Source organism: Hoplias malabaricus, chromosome 4, assembly GCF_029633855.1.
Source record: "Hoplias malabaricus isolate fHopMal1 chromosome 4, fHopMal1.hap1, whole genome shotgun sequence".
In the NCBI taxonomy this organism is placed as follows: Eukaryota; Metazoa; Chordata; class Actinopteri; order Characiformes; family Erythrinidae; genus Hoplias; species Hoplias malabaricus.
Genome location: NC_089803.1, coordinates 59,788,339 through 59,815,961, shown reverse-complemented (window position 1 = coordinate 59,815,961; position 27,623 = coordinate 59,788,339). Strand labels below are relative to the sequence as shown.

The 27,623-nt window shown below is 38.6% G+C and overlaps 1 protein-coding gene across 1 annotated transcript; it reads right to left on the bottom strand.

Annotated features, from left to right (window-relative positions):
* Positions 1-103: 103 nt before the first annotated feature.
* On the bottom strand, positions 104-27,311 carry cerk (ceramide kinase). The gene is made up of 13 exons (XM_066669627.1): positions 26,952-27,311; positions 17,817-17,951; positions 17,492-17,614; positions 14,973-15,098; positions 14,152-14,218; positions 12,906-13,051; positions 10,565-10,639; positions 9,316-9,468; positions 9,084-9,189; positions 8,353-8,423; positions 7,024-7,229; positions 5,129-5,349; positions 104-2,835 (listed from the first exon to the last, which is right to left on the bottom strand). Exons 1-13 carry the CDS (start codon positions 27,112-27,114, stop codon positions 2,745-2,747), a joined length of 1,683 nt encoding a protein of 560 aa, XP_066525724.1. The 5' UTR covers positions 27,115-27,311; the 3' UTR covers positions 104-2,744.
* Between the last annotated feature and the right edge of the window lie 312 nt (positions 27,312-27,623).

Sequence of the window (27,623 nt, the reverse complement as noted above, 5' to 3'; positions counted from 1 at the left end):
AACCAGATGCCATTTTGGCACTTCATATTTAATTACATGTATCATAAGAAAAATCATAAGCTTGAGTTCAAGACATCAACAGAACAATCAGAGATAGGTTTCAGAAACTTTATTAATTTTTTTTTCAGTTTTTTTTTTAATCAACACTCATCAAATTCGACATCTCAAACTGTACATCGCTTGGTGTCATCATCTCGAATCATCTCGAAGCCTGCGAGATGATTGTTTTTCAGTCATTACTGCAGCTTTACTAACTAGGCAGCATATTTGAGGGAATGGGAGGTGGTGGTGTTGCTCACAGTGATCACGACCATTCCTGGGGGTTAATGCCTGGAAAAGCCGGGAGAGTTAAATCGACAGTTACCATGTTGTCGCCTGTGAGTGGTGTGATCAGCTGATTAAGTAGGTATAATCTGGTGTGTGTTTGCTTGTAAATTAAATAATAATAAAACAGCAGGCTAAGCAGCACTGTGTGTATAAGACTAGGCAAACCTGGACTATATAGTGGACAGGAAATGACCCTGTCAGTCACTTCAGGCTTTGCTGTAAGTTAGCAGCAGCAGTCGCTGAGCTGTGAGGCAAAGCTCAGCCGTTGCGCTGATATTTACGAGGGGCTGAAGAGGATTTTGAATTACGCCTCTGGTTCAGATGGAGTGGGCTGAGGGCTGTGTGCGCTGGAGCTGGAGGTTTGTTGTCACAGCGGTTGATGCATATGGGCATCTAAGTGTCTGATTGGCCCTGAACAGAGCTGCCAAACACAGCAGCTGTCAGATGGCAGAGATGAGGGTAGTTCTATGCTCGCTCCCTCACTCCCTCACTCACAAACAATTAATGATTCACTGCCCTGTAGTACCCTGGTTACCGTCCACTACTCCTCTTTCCACATATTTCTTGAGAGACAGACTTAAGGATAATAATTTACAAAAGCATCCTATAAGGAGGCAGGGAGTCCATGAACTCAATCTCCCCTCCACCTCAGCTTCACAAAAATCCACAAACAGCAGGAGACGTGCAATGGAGAAGAGGCAAAAGCAATTTTACTAAATCATACACTGTTCAAAGTCTCCTGATGCTGAACTAACAACATAGGCCTAGACTGCACACACAACACCTCCCGCAGACGCCCCAAGAACAAGAGGGCCTTGGGCTTTTTTAATCAGTACAGAAAGACAGCACAGAGAATTAAGACATTCAGGCAAACCAGAAAGTTCAAAATGATCCAGGCAGTGGTCCTAAAGGGTTGGGAGCCAAGAGAGCCGAGCTCAGGACAGACCAACAGCAGAATATCTTTTATCATTCAGTCATGTGGTCAGCTACAGACACAAGGCTGTGCCAAATCATACTGGGCATGTTTGTTTTACAATTCAGTGCAAAGCCCAGTCAAATCTGACCATAAAAGGTCAAAATATCATCAGGTTGTAGCTGATATTTGGAGTAGAATTTGTCATAGTTCCCAAAATATTACTCAGAGGTCCAGAGCATGATGTTTCTGAACAACAACAACAACAACACCATCATCACTACACACACACATACAAAGAATATTATAAGCTACATTGTGTCCCAGTGTTAAGATTGCTTCATAACACTTCATGCGTAAATTGTAACAGCACTAAAAACTAAATGCAAGCTCCAGCAAATTACTTGCATATCTAAATACACTGTAGCAATATAATGCAACTATGATTGTACAACCTTGAGTCCTTCACTTTTAATAAAGCAAATTCCCTGTGCAGGGTTCTGGAATACAACTAATGCTACTGTCAGAAGACATCAAGACCAGCTTGACTGTGGAGGAAGACAGGAACAGCTTCTGCTCAAAGCTGTTGAACACAGTGAGAGAAATCACTAGCAACTTGGTCATCCTAATAAATAAAATAATCTCTCAACAAAGCTCCAAGACCACCACAAAACAGCAATACTGATGCCTAGATGAAATTCTAAACCCTACATTTTGTATAAGCTGCAATAACCTCCACTGTGGTGCATCTGAGTAACAGAAAAGGGGAATTCCTTCCTCCGACTCCACAGCAGAGTTGAAAAGTTGATGTATAAATAAAGCCATTAAGCGTGGTGATATGAAATGGCGTGCTGTAACTTGACATGCCCCCTCAGATTTCTTAACAGTGGTGATGGCAGGAACCGCACGGTTAAAACCTGAGATAGCATTGATGTTTTTTACAATAAACTGAGTTTAATTTAAAACACTTTTCATAGCTTTTTTGCGATCATCACCACTGTAAGAATTCCTGAGCTGGAAAGCTGAACTAAAACGATGCGTTTTGGGTTTTTTATGTGATATTTGTTATGTGAACACATCGATATAACCCTCAATAATAAATTTTCCATTTTTCTGAATTGCTAGATGCTTCCAATGAGGTTTCTAAATGTTTGTGTGTTAGTAGTTCATCTGTAGATGAAGAATAATGGATATCTACATCTACACACTATTCCCACAGCAGTGATTCCCTAGAGCATTTCACATCCAATCACTCTTAATGACTCCTTCTGCACATCTTATTTGTTTTTAGGCAGACCTTTGGAATACGTTTCTACAGAAATACCCATTAACAGGTTACTAAATCTAAACACTACACACAGTTATAACTGCAAATGAAACCGTATCTGGTTAAATCTAACCCAAAATGTGACATTTCTTCAAAAGGTTAGGATTCTAGAATTCTTCATGGTCCAGCGAGAGTAGATTGTGTTATTTGTTTCTCCAGTGATTTTGACAGGCAGATCTATATTGCACAGAGATTGTAAGAAGGGTCCTCAAAGACGGACGGCTCTTCGATCCCTCTTGCAAACAAATTGATCAACTGGCAGTGCACTCTGTGTGTGAGAGAGAGGAGAGAGAGAGAGAGAGAGAGAGAGAGAGAGAGAGAGAATGTCCATCAAGCCTAGCATCACTTGGCATTTACGTATTTAATTTAAACACACTGATTAAGTGAATAAATGAATGGTTAAAACAGATTAAGGTATTGAATACCAGACCAGCTCTGTCTAAAATTCATTATAGTCACTGCAACTTCTTTTTTTCAGAGGATTTAGACTCTAATTTCCTTTAACTCCCATGGATGAGGAGTGTTTAGCACTCAGGTGCGACTTAATCCAGCCGCCCGGCTTCTCTATCAGCCCCATCATCATCATCATCATCCGTCTCTACAGTTCATTTGCTGACTCGCTTGAAGAGCAATTACTGGAGAGGAAAATGCAATAAATGAATGGACCTCTATTTTAATTAAAAGGGAGTAAGCTTTTAACAGTGGAAAGGCCATTAAATTAGAGGACATTAGACAGCCATGCATCATTGACACTGGGAAGAATGGAGCGTGAAATAAATGATGCATTCAGGAGAGCCATCATGCTACATAAAGATTTCCTTGTGATAAGGGAGTCCCACACTCCTCCAGGAACATAAAGGGATTTTTCACAGAGCCGCGGCCAAGCGTGCTATCTCTCGGCAGACACAATCCCCATTTTAATATTCCTCTCAAAGCAGTGGACCCAGTTCAAAGTGATTTACTTAACACGAGCTCGAGCTGTACACTGGGGTAATTGGTATTTTTATTAAAAAAAATAAAAAAGCAAAAAATCTGAAAGGAAAACCAGTGTAACACTGATAAATACAAAAAAGTGTGTGTGTAAAACTGTGTACAATGTATCGCATGATTCTACAATAAGTTTATAACAGGGCGGCTCATGTGCCCTCATTTTTTACATGTGGCTCTTCCATTCATGATAAAAAATACAGAAATATAATTGTTGGGTCGGTATATATTCGTCCCATTTCAATTTAAATTTAAAATGGGAACATGGTAAACAACCTGTTTCTGTTTTTTTACATAAATAAATAAATAAAATTCTAGGGCTGTGGTCAGAGCGTCTCAATGAGAGTTTACTTTCACCTTATCCTACTGCACTCTCTGTTTAGTTTCTCAGCAGGTCAGCTCTAGAACCACACCGATTTTGGTCTGAAAAAGCTTGAGTCAATACTCTTTCTTCCTCTTCCTGTCCTGCGACATGGGGTCAGAAATTGCCCTGAAATATCCAATGTTATTTTCAGAGATTGGTTCCAAAACCATCTCACTGCAGCGTCTCTGTTCATCACAAGAAAGCGAAGAATAGTTGACTCCTAAAGTTTTCCAGAAGCTCTTTTTGCATCTTGAATTTAAACTCTTACAGTTGACTCATCCTCTGTTTGTGACTGTAATAGGAAGTTGCGCAGTAGTATGGCAGTGGTGGTTTGTATTTTGTAAATACACAGCTTGTGGCTCCTGGTAATAATGCGTTTTTGTTTTTCTCGCTTGTTGTGCCTTAAAGGTTAGCCTCACTTGGTCTGTAAGACACTCATAATGCATTTACCAATCTTGTTCAGTAAATAATGATAAATGTAATCTATGCACTGTCTGTTAAAGGTGTATTTTACAAATATTTCACATTTTTTAAATACTGGTTTAATGTTTAGTATGAGAAATCCATACAGCTGGTCTAAATTTAAACACTGCATTTTTTTAAATAATTATATTCAGTGCCCCCTGTGGTCATTAAAAATGGCAAATATATCTTTATTTAACAATCTGTTTCATTTTTATGAAAGTATTTTTGCCTGCGGCTTTATTTATACTGCATAGAACCTGGAATAGTCTCTCTCAGGCCTGTACAACATCACTAATTGTGTTTCCCAGGTGTCCGCTGGTGCACTGCTGTTCTGCTTGTACACTAGCTGACTTGGTTTTGTGATAAGCTGGCTAATAATTTGTTAAAAGCACATATTGGTCCTCATTCATCAAAATGGCTTTCATTCATTCATTCATTCATTTGAGGGCAACAGTTTAATTATGTATAAATCATTCTTGCTGTGCAGTTGTTTAAAGATGGGCTGGAAGATAAACCATTCGAGCCCGGGGAGCAGCTGGGGGTTAGGTGCCTTGCTCAAGGACACTTGGCCTTGGCCTAATGGTTAGAGGACCAGTCTTGATACCAGTCTTGCTGGTTCAATCCCCAGGACCAGATGGAAACATCCATGGCTGAAGTGCCCTTGAGCAAGGCACCGAACCCCCAAATGCTGCCTGCCGCTGTGGGTGTGTGTTCACAGCCCCTAGTGCACTAGTGGAATGCTTACCTGACTTGAATAGCAGCATGTGAAAGGATTTCCCCATCGCAGTTCCAGCTGCTCGGTGTTTGGGTGCAGCCACATGCTGGATGTTCTCTACAGATGTGAGTAAAAAAGTGCTTACTACTGCCTTCCCTCTCTCTCAGCTCTAGCTCGGAGTCTGTCTCCTGATGTTTGGGTGTGAAAGAAAACTGTCGCACTCTGTACACCTCCACAAATGGGTGGTCAAACTGCAAAGAACCACACACATACATAGTTTTAACAAAGGATATCTGACGGGTCACATAGTACCACCATTCTACTTCAGAGCTTTTCATTTCTTGGAAGCAGAACTTTCCAGTTGAGTCAACCCTTATATCAACCTTCTTCCTCTTAGCACCTTCCACGTAATCTTTAAAACCACAGTTCAGCAAAAAGTTGACAAAATATTCACCTCACTCCAAATGTAGACATGTATGCTTCTATATTTCTGAACTAGCAGTTAACGCGCAAAACAAGAACATTTTATGCCCAACAAATTAGCAATGCATGGACTATATGACCAATTCAATAAATTGACCCAGTCCTGAATTACCAGCAGAAATTTCCTAATAGAAGGAACATCTGCTAAATTTACCATATACTGTATATAACTAAATGAAAAGAAATCCTCTCACCCATGTTTTGAACATGCTTCGGTGCTTATTCACTGCTTCACATGCAAGACATTATGCGTCCTTGTTCAGGGATGCCTCAGAGTGTTAGTCAATTGTACTTTCAACTGCTGGGAGGGGGATGGGTTTGGAAAAGTACCCGAACTTCTTTGAATCACTAGCAATTTTGCCCATTTTATACTACATACACACTTTAGCTTCACTGCAAGACAAACAAGCAAACTTTGGACACCAAACAGAGCTTGGCTAATCAAGCAATTTTAAGAGAATTAAAAAATTGCATGCGGTTAATTAATCAAACACTCATTTTAAGGAAAATAGCACTGGATGAATAATGCATTTGTTTTTTTATTACTGATATTTCCTTAAGAGCTTCAACCTTTCTTGCTCATGCTTGGGCTTGTTTGTGGTTACAGGAGTTCATAGGCAAGTCAAAACAGGCTCAGATAAAACATTCACAACAGTGATGTTTATCAAATGAAGTGGAGCCAATTACACTGCTCTGTAGCCCTGAAATAGTGTATTTGGTCAAAGGGAAGAAAGATTTTAGCATTTTCATTCAGGATCTTCGGGGTAAAAATGTCTGTATCAAGACGGCATCAAATTAAGTATGTAGATATGACTAGGCACAGAAAATGGCACTAATTATTAACCCCAGACCCACTGTCCGGTAAATGGAACAAAACAGATTTTAGGGCTATGTTGTTTGTTTCTGGTAAAGAGTCTAACGAGTATATAGGCTTGTCTTTAATGCAGTTGAGAGCTTGGAGTATGGGAATGCCTCCAGCATGAACTGATGTGAACTATGTCTAACAATCTGATGTTTCCAACCACTGCGCTTAGGTTTCTCTTTTTTCTTTTTTTTTGGATAAGGTGCGTAATTCATGATGCACAGCTCCCAGGAGAGAGACATCCCTGACAAAAAGGAAGCAGAATGAGCCTCTAGAGACTCTACACTGGGCAGGGATGGAAAGTTTCCCTCCATTACCCCCAAGATAAATCTAATATTTCTGCTGTGTTGGTTTTATAGCGTATAAATCTGATGAAAAAGCGTCTGAACATTCATCTAGTCATATTTGAGGCTTATTGGACCTTAACTGCTTCTTGGCACTGAGAGGTATTTTTTGGATTTAAGGTGAGATGGATACAATACAATACAAAAGAATAAATCATTATGATCAGACATTTTCCCAGAACGTGACAACACGTGATATGTAAATAATCTTAGGATCATCTCATGAAGATACTCACCTGGTCTTCTTTGTTGGTGTGGCGCAGGAGATGGCGGAGGAAGTCAAGTCGGGAACACTTTCTCACCAGGATGAGGTCAGCGGTGCCATCAGCCAGGTGGGCGGAGGGAGACAGGCCTTTGGGACTGCGTGGACAAGCACAGCTCATACACGCAGCATTAATGGCCAGAAACTTGCCCCTGACGACCCGCCACACACCATCAGTCTCTGTAACACAGGACAAAGTCACTGCGTGAAGCGCTATCGTAATGAAACTTATGTTTTTCCCCACACTTTGTACCGACCACATTTTTAGAATTGTCTTATCTTTCATTAAATCCAAAGTATCATGGTTCATTTAAGTGTGGCCTCATGGACCTTAAAGCCTCTCAGAAGATACGTTAAAGTCTCACTGCGTTCAACATTAAGTTGAATGTGTTGATTGTATGTGACCAAGCAAGAAATATCTTTTTAATGAACACCATTCAAAAAGACTGCTGTGTTGATCTGCAGTCATAAAATGCATAATTAGGTCCCCCATTGTTCTGAGTCATAAACACAGGAGAGATTTGCCAATGTTAGCTTGTCTCTGGAGACAGCAAAACCAATACATTTTAATTGGAAATCACTGAGTAGACACTTAAATATACAAAATGACAAAGGAGACCTTTGGCTTGTGTTCATTCGCAGCCTTTCAAATGGCACATTTCCTTTTCTAGGAAACTCATTAGCGCAAAATCTGCACCTCTCCCCTGTGTCAAGGCAGATGCAGTAGAGTTCCACTCAAAAAAAAATGGAGAGATACAACAGAAATATGGAATATATTTGCTACGAATGGCTTTGATACTAGGTTCTTAATTAAAGACACTTAACTCCCCACACAAGTATAAACCACCTTCCTTCCTTTCTATTGCTTTGCTTCAGCTGCTGGGTCTGACCAGCCCTGAGAAAAGGCCCAGAAATTGTCATGTCTAAATGCCAATTAGAGACCTGTAGGTCTCTGTAAACAGCACTTATCAGTGAGTCACCGTAAACAGCCGGGTCAGTTTGTAACAGAGTCACCTGCTGCTGAGCGCTGAGAGACATAGATAATGTGGAAAAAGAAGCCTGTTTGCCCGTGTTTGTGTACACATGTACATGAATGAACAGAACAAGGGATAGGTCGAACTATATGGCCTAATTTTAACAAACAGCCTAGCAGGAGCGGGGACAGATGGAGGACACGCACACATCAGTATTAGAGAATATGTTGTGCTTCTCACCACAGTGAGAATACTCTGAGCAATGAGAAGTAATGAGAAGTAAGGGTTTGCCCAAAATGTTTTACTTGATTATAAATGTGGTTCCTCACCTGTGTCTGAGATGCTGTCCTCATCTTTGTAGACTGCTTTGTCTATTGAGGGAAGCTGGCAGATATTACACCTGTCAACAGAAGGCATTAGCTATTACCTTTGGCATCAAAGACAGCAACAATAAGTCTCAACTACAGCAAGTTTCTGGCTGTTTAGGGACTATTTGATGATACAAATCCATTTATATGGGCATAAATCTTAAACCTCATAACAGTTTGTACTTCTTTTGGGGGAAAATATACAGGTAATATAAAGCCTAAGACATTTATTTTGTTTTTTGTTCAAAAACAAACTGTGTTCACATTATGGAAAATTCATTCATTCATTATCTGTAACCACTTATCCAGTTCAGGGTCGCGGTGGGTCCAGAGCCTACCTGGAATCATTGGGCGCAAGGCGGGAATACACCCTGGAGGGGGCGCCAGTCCTTCACAGGGCAACACACACACACACACACACACACACACACACCCCTACGGACACTTTGGAGTAGCCAATCCACCTACCAACTGTGGGAAGAAACCGGAGGCCACCGTGCCGCCCCATTATGGAAAATTACTACTGTTATTTATAATTCATTTAAAAATATCCAAAGCAAATCATGTTTAACAGTCATGTCCAGGTCTGTCATTTTTATACTCTTATTAACAACATGCCACTCCACACTGTAGATTGTATGCATGTTAGATATAATACAACTTCTGAGTGTAAAAAAGTGTGTAGTTCTCACCCAGATCGACACTGAATCTTGTCTCTGGGAGTTCCAACATTCCCATCAGCAGGAAGGAAAGAGACTGTCCCTTCATAGTAGTGATGTGACAGAAATGTTTTAACACCTGCCATAAAACATCATGACCCCATTTAAAATGACAGTGAAGGAAAGCACTTGCAGAAAAAAAATAATTGCAGCTTTCTCTGTCCCCTTCAGTCTGTTGATGTTGGACTGGGGGAGTCGCTCTGACCTGAAATATCGTAGCGAGCGGGACCCATCCAACGTTTCCTCTCACTGTCCGTCAACACATCACCATAGAACCCATAACCGAGCAGTGAGACGGAGTATCGGAGGAAGGTATTATTATGGTGGACAGAGCACACATCCAGTGGCTGGGAATCACCTGTGGAAAAGGGGAAAATATACTTACACCAAAACCACCATTCAAAGGTCTGGAATCAGCGTTTTCCATAATACGAAACTAATATAATTACAGATGGATTTAGAAACGTCCTTCAATTTGATGCACATTTCTAACAATTAGAAGAGATTGGTGAAAAATCTAAAATCAAATCTGATGATGAATGGCACTTCATCATCAGGTAATTATGGAAAAGCTGTACAAAATTCAGAAAGACCACACGATTCACTGTATGATCCATACTGATGAGGGTTTCTTAATTTTCAATGATACTCACAAAAGTGACCTTAGTGCAGATTTTTTTCTCTTGCTGAGAATCACCAGAATAATTTATAACATGAAGAAAATACATAATTTATAAAGAGAGGAATATACATAGCTTGTTTTTTTTTTAATTGTGCATTAAGAATGTATTTTAGATTACCTGAAAAACTGAATAAAGCATTTTAATATTATAAAGGTGTCTTGTTCATAATATTTATACACGTTGTTAACACAAACTAGTTTTAAGTGTATACATAACACAAGACAGGTTTTATTTTTCCAAACATTAGAATATTGTATATTGATAAAATCTTGCATGTAGACATCACTAAGACATATCAACACAATCTACATGCAGCAGTGGTGAAGAATAACTCCCTGTTCTCAGGAATAATACCAGGGGGCAATGTCGGTAAATGTCACAGTGACAGCCATCACAATTTGCTCTGTGTTGAAATGTTTTTGAAAGCCTGTTTGCCCATTTCAGCCACATTCTTTTGTTTTTGTACCACTCAATGGAACTTATTTCTTTTCAGAGCATTTGTTGCTAGGCAGTAAAGCATGAATGACAACACTTCACAGTCATGTTGTTTCCCCTCCCTACATTTATGGCAATTACGACTGTTAAAGGCATGGTATGTGGCCTTGTCCAGTTCTGCAGCCCAACCTCAACTTACCCATACTAAGGAATGATGGGTGTTAGAAAATGTATTCTCTTTGTCTATTAATAGAGCACTGGGTAATGTACATGTAAGCATGGCTGGAAAAGAAAGTGCTAAAGACAGATATGTGAAACACGTTGATTCCTACTCACCCACAATGATGTGCAGAGCTGCGGTCACAGGGTCATTGGAGCCCATTGTAGCGTAGCATATGCAGTCAGTTGAACCTGTTACACAAAACAGAATTTACGGTAGGTTATTGTTCAGTAAAGCAACCTAATTTTTGTGTTAATCCCATTGTGTTAGTTGAGAGGACAGGTTTCTATGTTTGTTTTTGTAGTTTTTATGACATAGTTTGTAATCACCACATATGATTTCCATATTCTGGGATGAATTGACCAATGGAAATGGTCACACACACACACACACACACAAATAAGAACTGATTAATGAAGCTTCACAAAGTTCACATAAAATCTGTAAGTATAATTTTCTTTTTGTTTTTGTCAGATGTTGCTAGTGTGAGATTTCTCCTTTTTGTTAATACATTAATAATGTCATTCAAAACTGTTTCACAAACAGAGTTAGATCTGGGCTTAGCATAAAATCTTATCTTATTTTTACAGAAGAGAGCCTCAAATTTTGAAAAAGAGTGTTATTCTCCCCCAATTTCAGCGAATGCCATCAAAAACTGAAACAATCCAAGCTGCAATCACAACTAATTTTTACCAAATATTAGAAGCAGATAAGGTTTCTTCTCCCTAGGCATAAAGAATTGTTTTTTGCCTAAAACATTTTAGCTGAGTCACAGAGGCATGGAGGAAAGCACTTTTAGAGGTGAGGCTCAGCCATTTTCAGAGATGAGATTTCAGATGAGTTCCTCCCTCTCGCCCTGCTATGCGCTGCTTGGTAATCAAATTCTTCTGCCTCAAATTGCTTATATAAAGCCCAGTGAGGGCAGAGGTAAGCACAGAGCTACCACCATCTGTAAAGCCCACCTGCCTGGCTTTTTCCGCCCTCAACTATTGTGTCTTCAAATGAGAAAATAAAAAAATAAGGTCTTTTTTTCCAAGTTATGTCCACAATTGCTCCTGATAAAACCACCCAATCAGATCAATAAAGACAGATTTGAAACTAACATTTGTTTTCCAAGTTCTTTCTAGAAACATTTTTCTCAAGATTTACCGTATGTATTTTATGTAATAACAAAAGTATGGGAGGCATGACAAGGAAAAGCCCCTGGGGTCATTGTTCACTTTGGCTCATGTGTGTCTGTAAAGAGAAGATAAGGTGCTAAGTAGGCAGAACTTAACAGTACCTGCTGATATGGTTGATGATAAAAAGCAGGCACTTTAAAACCCCTATAAAGGGCTCAGCACTGCCTTGTTGCCATTGCAAGCTGAAACCTTAAAACCTGATTTGATAAGCTATGGACCATTAAGTACAGTAATTTAGTATGGACAGGTTTTCCATTCTCTGGTGAATGGCACTCCATGGGGCATAATGCTTCTGTATTTGTTCATGGAGCCATTCTATTCATTATTAAATCATCAATATGAACAATAAAATGAATAATAAATGTGCTGAGGTGGGATATAATTAGCCAGTGGGCCATGGAACTTAGCACTATTCTCTTCATCACTGGTCAAAGCACTGCTCTTTGGCTGAATATATTTGCATTTTTATATTTTTATACATTTAAACAATGCATTCGAGACTTAATCCTACAGCATCGGTAATAATAATTTCTAATAAATTTCAGATATTTTGGGGAAGCAATTTACATTTATTTATTTATTTTGATATTTTTGTCAAATCTTCTTCAGATCTTCTGTCATTTACACCGTACACTGTCAGAAAAACTATCACTGCTGTGGTACCCTCAAGGGTGCATAGTGATACGTTAAGTTAGGGAACATAACTCTACTTTTATTCTATTATAATTCAAATGACGTTGATTTCAATCTCTGAACTCTGAAAATAGGGAAGAAGATGTCAAAAACAAAAATAAATATTAAAAAAACAATGTTTTACCTATTACACTTCTCTCAAAAAAAAAAATATTAATAAATAAATAAATAAAAATAATTATGGATGCTTTTGCGGAAATCCCTCAACATTTGAAGGAAGTTACGACTTTGGCCAGGCTGTGTGTTTCTATTGTGTAATTCAGACAAGAGGCTGTTCTCCGGCGAGCCAAGCACAACTGTAATCTCCTCTGATCATTTGCCAGCACGCAGCCAGGCCCTGGCTGGGTAATGCACGTCACAGCTGTGGAATTTATGATGATTTAGAAAATGTCACACAGCATGTGGCCTGTAATGGAATCGCAAGTGATGGATACTTTGGGCCTCACAGGCATGCTGTCAGAGGAGATCTCACTGTAGTTGACTAACAGGAAAAACAAGAAAAATGCAGGGGCTTAGCTGTTGTCAGCAGACATCTTGTTTTCCTCCTCCTGCAACCTCCAAAAATTAAATATGGCGAGCTCACCTGCGGGAATGATGCCGATACGCAGTTCACACGCTATCAGGGTCTCATCCGAGCAGTTCTGATCCACACCAGTGTCGCACTGAGTCCGGGAGATCAGACCGTGCATGATTTCACTGAACATGCCGTCTCCACCCACACACACCACCCTGACAGTCAGATATTGCTGGTTAGTTTAGCGCAGACATGATGGGTTGATCATTTTATTGAGGTGACACAGAGTCTCATACAAACGTTTGGTCGTTCCACACACTTCAGACCAAATAACCCCTAAACATCTCTTTTTGTACATCTAGCATCAACTACTATATTATTTGAACATACCAAAGCAGATAAATCATTTAAAAAGGGCCCATATAATGTGTGAACTAAAATTTAAAACTATAACCATCTCAAATTAGGACTGCTTTTAATATACAATACAAGTAAAAGATCAGTTTTATTAGTAATTAAAATACAAGAAAATGGACACATGTATTTACCTCATATGACTATAAACACCATTCAAAATGACAACTTAATTATTAGACAAATCTTAGATTGCTGGCTTTTTGAGGTAAATTTACCCCTTTATTGTATATACTAACTACAATTAAATATATATTAGTGTACCTCAAATCAGAGATAACACTATACCACATGTTTCAGATACTATAACTGTTTGCTTTTTCATGATAGATTAGCTAGAGGATTAGATCAGATTCTTCCCCCTTCTGTTATCTGATCCAGTATTTACTGCTGACATTGGCGAGATACAGATAACTGGTATCAGCTTAATAAACATTCCTGTGACAAACCTGTAATTATTAACTGATTGAATTAAGTGTGTTTAGTCAGGGAGATAACCACAGCACCCATGTTTGTGACCTTCCATGACTGGTATGGTAATCTGACGATAAATAATCTGCCCATATATCTGATGTATGGTAATATAATAGAAGACCAGCTTCCCAGCTACCATTTAATCTGCTGAACCTAAAACTAGAAAGTCATGATCTAAAAACACCATCTTTGTGATGGGAGATCCTTTAGCCCTTGGTCTTGGCTCAATGCACATTTCATGTGGCTGTCATCAAAGCTCATTTTACTCTCCACGGCTGTTTCCTCTGCTGCCAGCCAGAACTGCAGTGCCAGTGGAGTTATGCGTATTGAAATGTTAATCTAGTCTTTGCCGCATAGGTGAATCCCTCGCTGAGCAAATTAAGACGCAGCCACATGCCTACTGTGATCTCTGCTAACTCCAACTCACCCATCATACTTCTTCAGATCAGCCTCTGTCTTCAAGTGGTCCCTGGCATGATTGGCGCGCTCCGTAACTATGGAAACAAAGGTAAAATCTTCGTAAGTGTGCATGCTGATACAGGCTTGAAGGCTGAGTGGCAGGAGAAAAACATCATTATCTTCATCTGCTAGTTAAATTGCTATTTCGCTACCAGTTTGATGGATACTATCGATCATGCTACATCGGATGATAAAGCTGAAGCAGCAGCAGAAAAAAAAATTCTCAAGCACATTTCATTACAAGTCCTAGCCTGTCGGGACTGACAAGAGCTTGTAACATACAGGAGTGTCCTTGAAATGGATGACTAGCAGAAGGCCTCTTGCCCAAGGTGATGATGATGATGATGATGATATATGCCAAAGGTTTTCTATGAAGCTTATTAAAGAGGCCGCTTACTTGCTTCCTCTAAAAATTTTGTTAGAATAGCATACATCCAGGCACACATGGGGTTAACGCTTTGTGAAATGCCAGCATGGTGATGCCACTGTTGAAAAAAAGCATTATTTATCAAATGGATATATAATATATATCTGATTATTTGCTGCCAATAATCAACTTTTATTTGCACCCACACCCACCAAACTCTTCCTGATATATAAGCATCCTGGGTTTAACATCCATCAGCTTACCCATTATCAGTAGCTTTCGTGATATATAGACCTGTAAATAAAATCATATCCTTGGCCGTGTTTGTCAGGCAAGGCCATTTGCTAACAAAGATGTGTTTGTACAGCATGAATGCTCATTTTTTATTTAAATGTTAATGTAGGCAGTTGATGGGCGCTCACCAATCACGTCGGTGGAAATGGATGCGCGGGAAAAGATTGGGGCCACTTTCTGCTCGTAAATCCTCTTCCCTCGTTGTTTTCCTCCAAAGGGATTTATGTAGACCAGCAAACGCTTCGGTCGGATAGCTGCAAATATGGAGGTGGGGAGTCAGGGATGGTCATTAACCAACAGGCTCAATTTGTATGAACAGCAGCATTTTCAGCTTGCCAACAACTCCAGAAAGTTTTTATTAACACACAAACTTCATCAAATGTGACAAGCTTGAGTAAACCTCTAAAAACTGCGCTGAGACACTCAGAGTCAGTTTTCCAGACTAAGATCCCTAATAAATAGCACTTCAATTATGGAATAGACTGTTTCAAATTTTCTTGGGAACTGGAAGCCAAGAATAGACTAAGTTAATTTAACACTGCTTAAAAAAAATATAGGGAACACTTAAACAACACGATGTAACTTCAAGTCAATCACTCTTCTGTGAAATCAACCTGTCCAGTTAGAAGGCAACACTGATTGTGAATCAGTTTCACCTGCTGTTGTGCAAATGGAACAGACAACAGGTAGAAATGAGAGGCAATTAGCAAGACAACCCCTATAAAGGAGTGGTTCTGCAGGTAGTGACCACAGACCATTCCTCTGTTCTCATCCTTTGTGGCTGATCGTTTGGTCACGTTTGCATATTGTCAGTGCTTTCACCACGAGATGTAGCATGAGGTGGTGTCTACAACCCACAGAAGTTGCTCAGGTAGTGCAGCTCATCCAGGATGACACATTAATGAAAGCTGTGGCAAAAAGGTTTGCTGTGTCCAGAGCACGGAGGAACCGGAGATACCAGGAGATGTGGAGGGGGCTGTAGGAGTGCAAGGAAGAACAGGAGGAGTAGGCCACTTATATCCATGTTTCTGCGCAAACTGTTAGAAACAGACTCCATGAGAGTGGGCCCTTGGTTCCTTCTGATGCATGACAGTGCCAGGCCTCATGTGGCTGAAGTGCGTTAGCAGTTCCTGCATGATGAAGGCATTGACGTTATGGACTGGCCTGACCCTTCACCAGACCTGAATCCAATCGAGCACATCTGGGACATCATGTCTCATTCCATCCACCAATGCCACATTGCCCCACAGACTGTCCAAGAGTTGCCTGATAATTTAATCCAGGTCTGGGAGGTGATCCCTCAGGAGAACATCCGTCGACTCATCAGGAGCATGCCCAGGCGTTGTAAGGAGGTCAAACGGCACATGGAGGCCACACACACTACTGAGCCTCATTTTCACTTGTCTTGAGGAATACCCACTGAAGTTGGATCAGCCCGCAATTTGATTTTCCGCTTTTATTTTGTGCGTGATTCCAATTCCAGACCTCCATGAGATAATAACTTTGATTTACATTAATCATTTTTATGTTATTTTGTTCTCAATGTATTTCACTGAATGAATAAAGATTTTCAACTGGAATATTTCATTCCTTGGGATCTAGGATGTGTTATTTTAGTGTTCTCTTTATTTTTTGAGCGGTGTAGATAAAATCCCCGTGGAATATGTAAATGTCAGTTATAATTTGCAAATGTCCAAAATACATATAAATCATATCTTTTAAGTGAATTTCAGTGTAGGAAACACCTGCCGAACTTAGGGGCAGATTTACTCAAAAATACAACAGTTACTAGTAGGATGCTAACGTTTAGTTGTTGGGGTGGCCTCTAAATATAAACACCATTAGAGAAATGTTGGGACACACACAAAAAGCAACAAAAATATAATTCTGTTAGTTGTTATTTACTTTAACAAATAAAAGCAAAATATAATATGTGTTTTAATCACAAATTTAATTTATATGTACAACTTTTCATTCCTATTTTACTCCAAACTTTTTTTCCCTGTTTGAGTATGTTGCATTTAACAGGATTCGGTTTGTTTATATACAGTGATCAATTGAATTAATAATAACAATAATAATAATAGCTAAAAATAATTTATCAAATTAAAGTTTTTAGTTTTTGTTGCATTTTTACAAAATGTCCCAACTTTAAACAAATAAAAAGTTTATTACTTTTCTTCCCTTTTTTTTTTTTAAATCAACATTATTTTTTAATGGAAATGTGGCAAATTTAGTTTGAAGGTAAATTTTTCATCTGCAGGCGAAATATACAGAACAAATAAATCCACAAGGCAAAATTAAAAGGTGCATTACTCAAAGAACTCATAAAACTAAACCCAAGTATATTTACAGTGACAATAACTAACAACAAATGTGCACAAATGCAAAGCATATAATAAACTTACATGTTATAAAATCAACTTCTGTTACTTGAAATACAAAGTTTTGAGAACTGAACGAGTGAAATTATTAAGGACATTAAAACATACAGCATGTTTATTATTTTGACCAGATTTTTTCCAAATTAAATTGTAAATGGAACTGCAAATTGCAAATAAAATGAACATCTATATGGAATCAGTACCACAGTAACACACATGTATTTTACAAGTTCATTTTAAAAAAAATGGCATTAAGGACATACTCAATAGCGCAAGCTGCTCCCTGATGGTTTGGACCCACTGCAGACATAGTTTTGTATCAGAGCAACGGAAGGTGACTTCAGTACACCGCCAGCAGTGCTTCAGAGTCCTCTCAACATAGGAAACTACATTGGGAAGGTCAGAGAAAGTGATTCAATTACACTCGTACAATACAGACTCAAGAAACTGGGCAAAATTCCACCAATCTCTCTATTCTTTTTCCTTAACTGTTTTCTAGCTATATCCCATTATCAGATAACAGTAAGAGCATATCTCAGAACTTTCTCTAAAGCATGCAGGCAAATATGCAGGCAATCACTAGTGCACCTGTGAAAGCATGCTGGTTGGAGCCAGCTGGGTTCTGAGGAACTTTCTGCCATTTTCCCACATCTGTTCTTGGACACTCTTCCTCAGCCTCCTGGACGGCTATGATCTCACACACTGGCACACAGTGGCTGCCTGCTAATGAAGGAAAAAAAAATGAATCAATGAATTTCATTACTTTTAGTTATTCTCTGCACTAGGCTCTGCAAATTGTCACATACAGATCATACATGATATAATAGTGCAATTACACCTCCTGAAAAAATAAACATTTAGCAAAAACTATGTTATTAAAAATATTCAGATATTGGAATAAGAATATATAAAAATATAATATATGGAAAAAAAACACTGTTTTCAAACAACTGGCCCAAACATTGGTGATATTAATTCTTATGTAAACAAACACGCATATAAACACAAGGTGCACTATTAATGTCACTTCTTTAATGTCATTGTTGTGACAGACTTAGAATTAGAATCACTTTATTGGCCACTGTGCTTGCACACAGAGGAATTTGTTCTCCGCATTTAACCCAATCCGTGCAGTGAAACACACATTTAGACACACTAGTGAACACTAGGGAGCAGTGAGCACACATGCCCAGAGCAGTGGGCAGCCCTAGACCTAGCCCTGGCCATGGCACCCAGGGAGCAGTTGGGGGTTAGGTGCCTTGCTCAAGGGCACTTCAGTCATGACCTGCCGGCTCTGGGGATAGAACCGGCAACCTACTGGTTGTAAGCCCAGTTCCTTAAACACCAGGCCATTATTTTCTAAATTAATATAAATCTACAAAGTCTGAATCATCATCATCAACATAATCAGTATCAGTATGATATAAATTGCCAACTAATCACTTAAGATTTGCAGAGAACAAAAGGTTAATTGATGCGATTGTCTAATCAGATTTGATCAAAGTGCAGCAACAGTCCTACAGTTAACCTGAAATAACACCAAGCTTTTTACAACTGAGAGCTACATGCAAAAGAGATTTTATGGGCTTTATTTAAAATTGATAAGATAAGAGTGAGACAGGCAGGTTATGGTCGGTTTGAACTGTGTAAAACCCAGAAGGATGTGCACTGTTTTCTGAAACTGAAAGAAAAGTCTAAGAATAGTCTTCACTTTAAAAATCTATTACTGAAATTCCTCCTTCCTTATCTGCCTTTCTCCTGCACAAGATCAGCTATAGTTTACATCACACTGAAGAAAGTTTGAAAGGCAGTCCAAGTACTCAAAACTATCCAGCAGGGAATCTTATTACAAAGAAACTTTGATTGAGAAACTAAATGAGTCTCGAAAGACTTAAGCAGGAAGTGGTAATAATCTTGTAGACATTTTTGTTTCTAAATTATAATTTAATTTACTTTATGATGGTACACTCTGTGAAATAGGGTCCAGTAAAATCAATGTAATATTAGACTGATCCTGTGCAGATGTTGCAAGGTCAAGTATCTCACTTTACTGATAAATGATGTAGTGAACGGTTAAATATTTAAAATCTTTAAAAAACCTAATCTTTAGAAACCACTCTGCATGTACTGTGCAAAGTACAATTTATTCTTAACCATAAACCATTCAGAAAACCTCATGCTGTGTTCATATGATCACTAGACTTAACAGCGGGATGTATTTAATACTGTTTTTAGCGAGTTTACTAGACCTGGCACACAAAGCCTTAGGGTCTTATTGCTGTAGAGGTTATATAAAACCAGAACTCCATTCATGAAGAAGCCATCCTATTGTGTTTATTCTCTGTTCTTTCTTATAATATATAGGGTATTGAATCCTGTCTGTGATATCAGTTCACAATGAACAAGGAAATTAACTGAGCTACCGGACATGCCACAAAACAATAGCTGACATTCCAACGAATCCCTGATGCCTGGCCCCCTATGATGAAAAGTATTAAAACATATCAAAAACAAAAATGTTCAAATTAAACTTAAATAAGTGTGATTTTCTAAATTGAAAATCTAGCATTGCTACTACAGATTACATTAATACGATCCATATAGAGCTGGACGATACGGGCAAAATTTATATCACAAAATTGTCAGTCAGTGATTGATGCTGTAAATAATGTATATTTATTGAAATATTGAAAATGTGTTTAAAATCATATCACTGTTATTGGAACATTTTATATTGTGATATAAACGAGTTTGAACAAGTTTACAAATTACTTACTAGTGCATTTACTGCCCTGGATGAATTAAATGTGTTTTGAGATTCAATTTCCAGACAATGAAAGCACATTTCATGTTTATGTTTACCCAGATTCACCTATTAATACAAATATTTTAAAAACTAAAGACCAAAAAAAAGCAAATTTGAAGCGACACAAACAAGGTATTCCACTTTCTTCAGGTGTGAGAGACAAAGAGCAACATTTGGTTCATTTTAAAAATCACAGTCACTTAATGTTTCACTGGTTGTGCAAGTCTAGAAGCATACATACATCATTTACACAGTCAGAACCTTAGCCAGAATATTAATTTTCGATTTATGCTTCTGCATCGAATCAACACATTTAATTAACACAGTATCCTGTGCAAGTAGCTTATGCTGTTATGAGAGTTTATACGTGTGCATTGGTACATCTGGCCTTCTCTGCAATTACAGCTAGGAAACATCCAGCCGTAACATCCAAACTGACATTTGAAGAAATCTCCTGTCATGAATTTGCTGCCATCTGGCACACTGCAGTGTGGGGAAGGAGTTCATATTTCCAGGCTCCCTCGTTTAATCTCTCCCCAAAAATCTTTCCTGATCCATGTTCGGGAATACACCCTGGAGGGGGCGCCAGTCCTTCACAGGGCACCTACAGACACTTTTTGAGTCGCCAATCCACCTACCAACGTGTGTTTTGGACTGTGGGAGGAAACTGTGGCATCCGGAGGATGACAGGAGCGGGAATCGAACCCACAACCTACAGGTCCCTGGAGTTGTGTGACTGCGACACTACCTGCTGCACCACCGTGCCGCCCATCAGTGTTTTCCACATAAGCATTTCTTGAATATTTAACATAACCCAGGGTTTTTTTTTCCCAACAACTTGATTTTAGTTAATTGAGTCCATTAAATCATCAAATGAAAAGGCAGACTCAGACAAGATCAACTCACAGGTTTAAAAAAAATAAATAAATAAATAAATAAAAAAATAATAAAAAAATTTAAAAATTACCCTTCCCTTTCCCATGTAAAATGAATCCAATCTGAATAATATGAATGAGAAAAGTCAACAGAACATAAAGTAAATCAACAAATCAAAATTCCAACACCATAACAGACATTGCTTCTCCAAATGCATAATTGCATGTGGGTTTACTCGTTTATGTATCAGCACTGAATGTTCATGGTACTGTTGGTCTAACCTGAACAGATGTTCAATAATGTGGCATTTAAGTGCTAGTTGTGCATTCCCTGGGCAAATATCCATACGTATTCATATATATTCACAAGTAAGAAAAGGAATGCCCAAGTATTTTTAACATAAGTTTGGTTCTGTCTGCTGCACTTGTTTTCTGCTAGCAGCATATGGTCAATTACCATGTCCAACACTTGGAAATAGAGAAAACCTGTTGGCTTACTCTGATCCAACGACCAGCTGCTTCATTAACTGTCCCTCTCCTAGCTTAGCTGGCTGCTCTTTTAAGTTCACTGTGTATGCTTTTTTTTTTTTTTTTTGCAAATGTAAAGAAACTATCCAGCTCTGCCATACTCAGCTCTCCAATTACTGTCAACAAAAATTCTTATTTTGCACTTATTTTTTAACTCCAGATAATATGTCCCAGGTCCTCACCATATCACAACAAATGACATCGGCTGTAGTTATTGAGATTTGTAAAGCAGATCCTGGGATATAAATGGGCAAGATTACTGAATGTAACTTGGTCTTAGGCTTAAAATATTCAGTGACAGAAGAGCTTCGTCTATGGTGGAGGTTTGAAAACAGCTTTCTTGGTAGTGTGAAGCAGGTCTGTTTTTTTTTTGAGAGCCTTAAGCACAAGCTATCTAGGCAGGAATCACCAGAGAAACACAAGTCAAAGCAGGCAAGTCAATGGCATGCAGAGGATGAGGGAGGTTTTAGGTCATCACGGACGCTTATATAAACCATTAAACCTCCCTACCGGCTCCATTAAAGCTGTGTTTGAGCTGCTGCACACATGCCATTTGGCCCATGCTCAGCTCTAGCTTTCGCTAAACATTGACCTAGCATGAAATAGTCAAACACAAATAATGTCTTTTTCGTCCCTTTCATCACTTTCTGTATGCTAGGAGGAGCTCAGCTTGCCAGGCACCCGGATAAATTACATAGCGGACAGGCTAAGTACACATTACACCGGAGCTGTCAACACATTACTCAGACTGGCATTGGCTTGTGTTCATTCTCAGGTATAGAAAATGAGCTCTACGTCCAAGCACAAGCTGCCTTAACTTTTCTCAATAAGGAATGTGATTTTTCATTGCTGCCTTGACTTTTCCTAGTCAGGAATTTTATTTTTCATTGCTGTTTTTTTTAAAAAAAAAAGTAAGGAACCAAAATATTCATTCATTATTTTGGTTGTCTCACTGTTCGAACTAGTAAGTGTACTGATTACACTGTACATTAGTGCTGGGCGATATGAGCGCAAATCAATATCACGATTAATTGGACATTTTACCACGGTTACGATTAATGAACGATTCTTTTGTTTTTGTATTTTTGACCCTCATAGTTCAGTGACGAGGCTTGTACTGTAAATATGCTTTTCTAATGTTGCTGGAAGCTTGCTCCTCTCTTGTTTCTTGAGCACTGTTTATATTTGGTGTGCGATTGTGCTTTAGTCGCTGAAACTGTTTTTTCTCATCGTTTACATTTGACTTCTTTTTGTTCAGTGTCGTCTTAATTATAGTCAAAACACAGCACGTCCAAACCACAGACACTGATTTTCTTTGGTAGAAGCTGCTCAAGTTGCTTAGTCGGCCTCTACATTTAGGTGGCTTCCATGTGGCAGAATCTTGTGATTACAGCTTGGTAGCGTGGTTTTAAAAAGGGACAGTACATGTCTAGTCAGGGACAGTACACAGTGGGGTCATAACAGAATAAAAATAATCTACATAATCAATATAGACAAAATTATGTCAATTCGATTAATTGCCCTTCACATCAGTCAGATTTTACAACATGAAGAAACAAGTCCATCATATAAACATCCATCATTATAAAATACTGCATTGACCTTCTTGAACATTGTGATAGGAATATGTAATCTCTGAGACGGTGTATACCCCAGCAAAAATAGCCAGTTTGTCTTTGGAGGAAGATCCAGTTACATTAATGAAATGTCATACGTCAGCGAGAAAGGAATTGAAAGCAAGTAAATGGTGGAAGGCATGCAGAGCAGGAGAGGCAGATGGCAGGAGTGTCTTTCACACTGACACTCAATGTAAATGACTGTTTGTCATGAGTGAGGACAAGGTGACAGGTCAATGAAAACATAAAAGGCCCTTGTCAGAAACTACCATCTTACAGCATGATCCATTACTGGGATACGATGGCATCATTCTCTTTTTATTACTGATTTTACTGCACTCTGCCTACAAGCCAGAGTAAGCAGCTTTCTGAGTGCTGTGACAGACAGAAGGTCATCACATCATGGCACAGGACAATGAACCCTTTACTGCCTGCATTAGTCTGAAAGAACCACTCGCACCATTTATTCCAGTACGTTTATCATATCGATTTCAAAACAGTGCATTAGAATTAATTAACGTATTGCATACATTTGATAGAAGGCAAAACACTTCAAGCCTCAAGTTGCCTTCGAAGTTTCAAAGAATTATAACAAAGAACAGGGCGTACATTCTCTTTTGCTAGACGGAAATTTAATTCCAATGCAACCCTGCCCTTGGGCAAAAGATCTGTTTAGGCCTCATGGAAGGCCTCTATAGCAGATTGTAGGTCAACATTAGAGAAGCCAATCTACTCTACAGCAGTGCTTCATTGTGAGATCTCTCTAGGGTAAGCTCAGATGACTGGACATGTGAAATATCAACAGAAGCAGACAATGCTCTCATTTTCACACAGAACTAAAAATATGGGCAGAGCCTAACAGAATGAAAAATTAACATCACATATAAGAAGTATGTAATACTGGTTAACACATACACCTAATATATCTCTCATATATACAATTCATTAAACATGGGTTAAATTAGCTGCTAAATGTATTCAATGGGTTCCTGAAGCACATGATATGCATCATCATAACACTGAATGGAAACAATATTTCAAATATTTAGGCAAGTATTTGCAAATTTGTAAAATGTAAAGTTATAAAACTAGACATTTATGTCTACTATATGTTTAGATATTTTTTTACCAAATAATGGCATGGCACCTTCTGCCCAGAAAGCATTAATATGCAAATCAAACCCTCAAATCTGAACAATGCTTGAACAAAACAGTTCATCCCAAAGGTGTTCGATAGGTTTGAGACCAGCACTTTGTGTGGGCCAGTCAAACTCACCCAGCCAAACCTGTATGGACCTTGCTTTGTGCACTGGGGCACAGTCATGCTGGAAGAGAAAGGGGCCTTCCCCAAATGATTCCCACAAAGTTGGAAGCATACAATTGTCCAAAATATCTTGGTATGCTGAAGCATTAAATTTGCACTTCACTGAAACTAATGGGAGAACAATCCTCTAAAAAATCCCCACATCAACAGCCCTCCTCTACTAAATTTTACATTTGGCACAGTGAAGTACAGCAGGTAATGTTCTCCTGCCATTTGCCAAACCCAGACTCATCCATCAGACTGACAGATAGAGAAGTGTGATTCTTAACACCATGCCTTACACAACTCCATCCGACAGGCAGACTAGTGTTCATAGCCTTAGCAGCTATGTCCATAATACAGCCCATGCCATTTTGTTTGGCAAGGGTTTCCTTCCCGAATTAGTCTACATTTGTCATATGATTAAAACTCTTGAAAAGGGCATCTCAACATTATAAATGAAATAATTTTGTGCTGTTAGTGGATATAATAGTCATGCCTAAGGCAAAGATGCCAGTGGTCATAGGCCTAAATGTGGTGTTAATAGTCTCTCACACTTTTTCAGTTTCAGTTCCACCACACGTCCAAATTTACATTTCTTTTACAATGCACAAATGACAGTGTAGTAACCTTGTATTTTATAGGTTCAACTCAAAAACTGATCAGTACTGTTTACAGTTTGAGGAATTCAGACCTGGAAGAGGATACACACATACGCTCACACACACCTCATCCCATACAAATCCCTTGTCCTCATGGTGAGTCATGTGAAACAGCACTGAGGTATTGTTCAGCTGCATAAGGCCTGGATGTATTCATTATCATGCATTGTAATGGTATACATAAAGAACTAAACACTTCAACAGAGTCACCAAGGGCACTGCTGTAAAGCAGAAATGAAACTCATATCAGGTTCACAGTACAGAGCTACTGCCTTGCATTAAGTATATTATGAGGGCTTGGTAACTGATTAACATCCAGGTTGAATCATGGTTAGTTAATTATGGACACTTCTGAGGAATAAGTAAAAATCTCACCTCAGCTCTATTTTTAGCACAGTCAGTAAATTATCCATGAGAACTTATGACTTCAGTCAATGGCCTTAGAGAACTAGTAGCAATATTAACAGCTGCTCAGTCCTTAGAGAATATCAGGAAGATTTCTTTTGTCCTTGTAGACTTATGACCACAAACCAGTACGTTTATGTTCATACCATACTTTCCCAACCTGAAAAACCTGCTAGTTACATACAGCACACAGAAATCTACAATAATAACTATTCAATTCATAATATATTCGTATTTTATAACATGTGCTTTACATATTTTACTGTCGAACACTCATCAATAATGATTCTTTAGCACACTGTAGCAAAGCTGCTATAGCAATTATATTGCTTTTTTATGACATGTTTATACTAATCCAGTAGACACACCTGCCGTAAGCCTTAGTACAGATTAAATGGATTATACCTGCAAGAACTCAACATCTTGTACAATTAATTGTGAATGCTCTTGTTTAGAGGCATATGCGTACAGGAATCATGTTGATATACCTTTAATATTTCGATAGCCTCACCACCATGGGAAGATAACCGCAAAAATAAATATATACAGATGCCTTTTAAAACCCATTTCTACAATAAATTAACATGTTTCACATGAAAAAAAAGGCCCACCTTATAAGTGTTAGGAGTAATGAACCAACACGTTTAGATTAGTGTTTTTCTGACTAATAATAAACACAAGCTGCCACATTAATCTAATTTGTGGCTATTTATTAGACATTTCCATCCCAAATTAAAAAGCATGCATTATACAAAATAATACCTTTTCAGATTAAATCATTTGATCCTGGGGTTCTAAAACATACCCAATCCATAGATTGTTTATGGAAACTAAGTTGTAAAAAAACAGCTGTACATAATTCACCATTGTGTGACCTCACAAAATCCAAAACCATTAATTCTTCATTAATGCTGAAGTTATAAGGAGTGTATCATTCTGAATGAAGCCCAATTATAGGCTGTCAATGACAACAGCTCATTTGTATATTAATATAATGTCAGGGTAAAATGTAAATAAAACTGTAAGAGAAACCATTATAATAGCTTTCCTATTCCCGTTAATTTATTGTTCTTCTTTAAGAAGTGCTCTGTTTAAGTTGGAAGAAGTGGTCTATAAAAAGACAATAAGTAAGGCATAGGCCCTATTCGCCTTTTCACTTAATTGTACACCCTTTAATGTGGATCGGGCAATAGTTTAATGTGGAAATGGAGGCAACATAAAAACGCAAATAAAATGCACTTCATTTGTTTGGTTATTCGACGTTTTCTTATAGGAATTTGCCGCTCCACCTTAAGCAGGGCACCACTTAAGGTGGAAAGGACAAATGTTGGAGGTAGAACTTCAAATGTAAGATAAAAAGAATTTAACAAGACTTTAAATACGGTTGAATTCAATATTAGTTTCAAGTAGTGTAACGTTACCATTTAAAAAGGTGAAAAGGGGAGTTCCAGAAAGTGACAAATTCAGCTTTGCTTTAAAATAGGAAGACAATGAACGGTGTCTAATAAAACACTCAAATAACTCTTACCAGCCTTCAGGGGACCGTAGACCTTGACGGCGGAGCGTTTTTTGCTGTTCTCCCGCACTTCTCTCCAGGAGATAAAAGCGGAGCTTAGAGAGACATCGTATACCCGGCTTTGTTTCCCCTCCACCAGCCGAGAGCACAACAACAACCTCGGCGTCTTTTCCATTTCTACACTGGAAACGAAGTAACACCAGTCGGGAACTGTTAAAGTCCAGTTATCTGCGTCTCATCGTCGGATAAAGCCCTCTGTGAACCTCGGGGACTTTAAAATCCCTTATCACTCCATCCCCTATTCAGTGTCTCACCACTTCACATAGCGGTTTATTCTTCTCCTTAGAACAAACAGACACATACAGAGGGCAAAGCGGGAGCGCGCCTGCGTCATCGCGTAATCCCTCGGTGGGCGGAGCTACATAAATATTCATGAGATATTCAACAGCCCCAGCTCCGGTTCATATGCGTAAATGTTTTTTTTTAATGTACATTAAAATTATATACAGAAATACATTGCCCTTTCCTTATTATTAGTTGATATTTGACAAACTGCAGAAAAATCAATTGGGGCATTTGCTTGTTATGATGAGGTTCATTCTGCATACGCCGATCAGCCATAACATTAAAATGTCCTCCTAGATTGTACGCTTACTGTTCATTTTATTATACAGGAACACTTTG